The sequence below is a fragment of the Cynara cardunculus genome, assembly GCF_001531365.2.
Source record: "Cynara cardunculus var. scolymus isolate 2C chromosome LG 17, CcrdV1, whole genome shotgun sequence".
Classification (NCBI taxonomy): domain Eukaryota; kingdom Viridiplantae; phylum Streptophyta; class Magnoliopsida; order Asterales; family Asteraceae; genus Cynara; species Cynara cardunculus.
Genome location: NC_037544.1, coordinates 5121085 through 5126385, shown reverse-complemented (window position 1 = coordinate 5126385; position 5301 = coordinate 5121085). Strand labels below are relative to the sequence as shown.

Below are 5301 nucleotides of genomic sequence, written 5' to 3'. Positions count from 1 at the left end.
TGAATTGAAGCTATATATTATTAGAACATCGATTTTAGGATTTTTTCCCCTTTAAGAATTTATGGTGGAGTGGTGGTCATGGTCCGTCCTTTATGGATATTATTTATTAGGTTTCAAATACTTCAAATACTTGTGTTTATCAATAAAATTTAATGTTATTATATATTTATCAGGTAAATTTTTGTCTACCAAAACGACATCATATGCAACAATTTACTTGATAAGTGCTTACCATGGTAAGAGTCATCGTCCTCACTTACCGGGTAAAACTCTTGGTCATTGTCTCGCTCTTACCGGATAAGATTCTTGGTTTTTACCATATTCATCTCATGAGGTAATGTGACGTGGTAAGCGCTTACCCGAGTAAGCGTTTGGTAAACGGCACCTAATGTTGGTAATTGTTAAAGTTAGTATAATCTATACTATATTATAAATCATTTGACAAATTTTATTATTATTTATATATGAAATATTTTTTTATTAATGTATATTATTTAAAACTTAAGATTTACAAGTAAATTGTGTATAAGTACAACTTATTAAAATTCATTTTTGAATTCGATATAACTAATTGTAGATAAACATAATCAAATACGAGATAAACATCTCATTTTAAATATAAAAATCTAAAATGTAATTAAGATAGTCACTGATATCTAACAGAATCATTATTTTTATAAAAATTATATTGTTAAGCCAAAAATAAATTAATTCGCTATTAAACTTAAATTAAATTATAATAAAAAATTGAATTAAAAAAATTGTACAAAAAAACGAGAATTTTTAATAGTTAATTTGATATTAATATCAGTATTTTTTTTCCCGAATGGATTTGAGTATTTGATTTGCAAAACAAGTAGCAATATCTTTTTGAATACTTGGACACCATTTGATTTATTCTTTGTAGCATTTTTTTTAATATCACTTTACCTATATTCCCATTAGAACCATCAATTAAGGCTAATATTTTTAATAACATGCCTTTAGAAATAGACATTTCAGGTGACCACGAAAGGGCAATGCATTATTTATCAATAACCTAGAGGCCTTAATTGAAGCATTTAATCGTGTTCGGTGCTCATTTTTCTCCTTCTCAGTTTGCTTATGAAAGGCAACAACAATAGATCGATCTTGGCTCATTAGATCCTCATTTTTCTCAAGTGCTCTATTGTGAAAACTATTAATGTCACCGATATGACGACCAAGTCTTTCCGTTTTATTCTAACTATTAAAGCCATATGTCATAAAAGCATCACTTTCACATTGTCCTACGTAATGATCTCTAAACAAATAACAATACAAACAAAAAACTCTATCCATTTTTACACTATACTCAAACCGATTAGCATATTGATCTAACCAAGATGGACAAAAACGCCTTCTTTTACTCCCCGACGATTTATATGGAAAGGCATGACCCGTGGTTGACAAGGTCCTCTAACCAAGTATTTTCTCTTTATTTCATCCCTCTGATTAGGATGATATTCTGAAATCTTTTTCCTGTCGACTAGATCCCAAGGAAGATCGTTCAAATCAATTTCATAAGGCATTGAAGGAGCAAAACTCGATTCACATGTTGATGTTTTCCTTTTAAAAAATCTTTCCATTTTTTCTAACAATAGCAATAACAAGATAAAAATCAACAACGGTTTATCAATAGTAAACATATAACTTTGAATTGTGAACAAAATTGCAAAATTAACCTAACATTTCAATTTGCCTACAAATTACATTTACTAACATATTAACAAAATCAAACCAAATACCAGGAAAATAAAACAAAACACCAATGAAATCATTCACCAAATCACCAATTATGAAGCAAACAAAATCAAAATCATTCAAAAATCAAGATTGGAAATCAAAAGTACAGGTTTTTACCCAAAAAGCTGTGAGATTGGAGTAGCAGATAAGAAGATTAGGACTTAGGAGAAGCTGATAAGGAGCAGTGAGCTATTTTGTTTCATGAATTCGTGGATCTTCACTTCTGTTCCAACTTCTATTCGATTTTATTCCAACTTCTTTGCCAGGATTGCAGCTTCTGTTCGTGGAATCGTGAATATGTTAGATTGAAAAGTGAAAATTGGACTTGCAGCTTAGGTTGTATTATTAAAAAATTTAATTTTTTTTAAATAACTGGGAACGGTTGGAACTAGGACCTACGACTTGTAACCGATTATAATAAAGCTTGACCGGACTCACTTTTTTCAAAATGAGATGTCTATCCCGTATTTGATTATGTTTATCTATAGTTAGTTACATAAATTTAAAAATTAAGTTTTAATAAATTTTACTTACCCATAGTCTACTTGTGATATTGAATTTTAAGTAATATGAATTAATAAACAATACTTTATTCATAAAAATTGTTTTTAAGAATTTTTTTCAAATGCTTTATAATATAACTAGAAGGGTACTCACGCAATGTAGCGAGATAAATATCCATTTTAATGTTTAGTTTTTATTATTTGTCTCTATCGATATAATACGATTTTACGTGGTTTTGAGAAAATGATAATTTTTTTATTTTTGAATAAATATAAATTTGAAGATAATATAAATATTTAAAAAAACAAATCGATATTAGTATCAAATTAACTATTTAAATAGTTCTCATTTTTTTATATAACTTCTTTAATTCAAATTTTTATTATAATTTAATTTAGATTTAATAACAAAATAATTTATTTTTGGTTTAATAATATAATTTTTTTATAAATATAACAATTAAACATTTTGTTTGAAGTCAATGATTATCTTAATTATATTTTAGATTTTATATATTTAAAATGAATGTTTATTCTGTATTTGATTATGTTTATGTACAGTTAGTTACACGAATTTAAAAATGAAGCTTTAATAAGTTGTACTTATGTAAAATTACTTGTAATCTTGAATTTTAAGTAATATGCATCGATAACAGTACTTTATGCATAAAATGGTTTTTAAGAGTTTTTGTCAAATGCTTTAATATATATATATATATATATATATATACAACCCATCGTATTTTAACAACCAATACAACCCAATATATTGAGATATTTATGAAAATGATGAAGGTTCATTTATTATGATTTGAATATTTATGAAATATAAATATGGTTCATTAATTATGATCGATATTTTATATTAGGAAACAATAAAAACTTATATGAAATCACATATTAATCAAATGAAATGGACGGTTGAGATTAGGTTGTATTGGTTGCACAAATGACAATGGTCGTATAATAACCAACCCCTATATATATATATATATATATAGGTTTGGGTTCACGTGAGACCAGCCTGTTTCGTGAGACTCATGAGACCACATTTTTACACGTAACCTTCACAGCAAAAACACTGTGAAGGTTTAAAAAAAGTCGAACCTTCACAGCAAAAACAMTGTGAAGGTTTAAAAAAAGTCGAACCTTCACAGCAAAAACACTGTGAAGGTTTTAAAAAGTCACCTTCACAGCATTTTGCTGTGAAGTTTCAAGTGTAAAATGTTGGTCTCACGGGTCTCACGAAAACATGCTGGTCTCACATGATCCCAAGTATATATATATATATATGATATTTTTAAAGTCTTTGATAGGAAAAAAGACAAAACAAAGAATAAAATGACCAAACTACCCTGTGAGTTAATTGGGTTAACAAATTACGTTAGAAGAAGAAGAGACTCAAGTAGTTAAGTAGACCAAAAACGCAAACCACAGTCCCAAATTAGTACTTATTTTGATTTATAAACCAAATTCATTAAAACTACAAAACTACGGGGACCAAACTTGTAATCAACTCTAAAATAAGTGAATTTTTTAAAATGCCCCAAAACTGCTCGCTTGGAGTGACCGTGGTGACACCGGTCAACTTTACCACATCACCCCTTCTCCGGTTCCTCTATTCCGCCACCGCTATACGGCGGATGCCCATCTCAATCCCGTAACCTAGTTGCATCCCATCGATACTCAACCCACTCTTCAAGTGTAAAGCTTTTTCCTGCATCAATTCTTTAGTTCTTGTTCGAGTATAATCATAAATTGGTCGATTCAATCTCGACAATCACTCGAAATCTTTATTTGGGTGTTTGTTTCTTTATACCCTAGTGATTGAATTGGAATAACCATCTGTTGGGCAATCCTTATTGATATTCTAAGACAAATATATATACACGAAATTACTTCATCACTGGCTTTTGAAGTGGGTGATGGAAGATAAATACAGTGTCGAATCTGCAGAAGCACTTGCGAACGAAGCATTGGTGAGCCACATGACAATTTGCATGGTTTTTGCACTTTGTATTTTGTTTTATGCTTTTAAGTTTACATGCTTCCGTTTCTTATTTGTTAGCGATTGCCGATATCGGAGGCAGTGCCCGTATATGAGCAGCTTTTGGCTACGTTTCCTACCGCGGTGAGTTCATAACTATTCTCATTTCTTGATGTTGGAAAAAAAGGCACCCTTTTTCTATACGGATTCTTAGAAACAACCACGTTAAATCTTGACAGAAGTGTTAGACATAATTTTGGTGGTGTTTAGGTTGTAGTGGGTTATAGGTACATATCAAATATGCATGTTAGGGTTTAATTAGAAAATTAAGTGTTGGAACAGAGGCGAGCGATGATTTACTAATGAGTTCTTATCTGTGTGTTTGCTGCTTAGGCAAAATATTGGAAGCAATATGTTGAAGCACATATGGCTGTCAATAATGATGATGCAACAAAACAGATATTTAGCCGATGCCTATTGAATTGCCTGCAGATACCTCTTTGGTATGACTTCTCTTTAACTTTACTTGATTCTAAGAATTACTGTTTGTTATTTTAGTATTCTCGGGTTCATTGCTGGTGATTGATGGGCATCCTTTCAATTACGAGTGGTTCCATAATGTTCAATTGTGACATGTGGATCCATAGTAGGAGCTTCATAATGCTTAGCATATCTTGCTTCAAATTACGCACACTGTCATCTGCGTTGTTTTTGAAACTGTTTCTATTCTACTGTGTACTTGACACGGATAACTTTTGGTGCTTGTATAAGAGAGTAAAACCAAACCAAACAAGCCCAATAAATCCCACCCGGAGGTGCGGTCTGGGAGGGGTGGGATGTATGCAAATCTGCCTCCTCTCAGAAGAGTTGAGAGGCTCGTAAAAGAGAGTGTCATTAATTTAAATGCTCTTGGAGGAAAATACATGGACTCATTGGTGGCATATAAGTCGTTGTAAATAGAAAAGTAATTTAACTAGTCTTGTGATTTTTAATGTTTAGTGTGGTGCAATGTCACAGCTCAAACACCTTCTGTGTATGCAGTATTTT

The 5301-nt window shown here is 30.8% G+C and overlaps 1 protein-coding gene across 1 annotated transcript in view; it reads left to right on the top strand.

Annotated features, from left to right (window-relative positions):
- Positions 1-3863: 3863 nt before the first annotated feature.
- The window catches only part of LOC112500276 (cleavage stimulation factor subunit 77), a 16559-nt gene continuing 15121 nt past the window's right edge, over positions 3864-5301 (top strand). The window contains exons 1-4 of the mRNA XM_025103713.1: positions 3864-3971; positions 4092-4246; positions 4336-4398; positions 4648-4757. Of these exons, the coding sequence (XP_024959481.1) occupies positions 4193-4246; positions 4336-4398; positions 4648-4757 (227 nt within the window). The 5' untranslated portion in view covers positions 3864-3971; positions 4092-4192. The remainder of the gene's footprint in view (positions 3972-4091; positions 4247-4335; positions 4399-4647; positions 4758-5301) is intronic.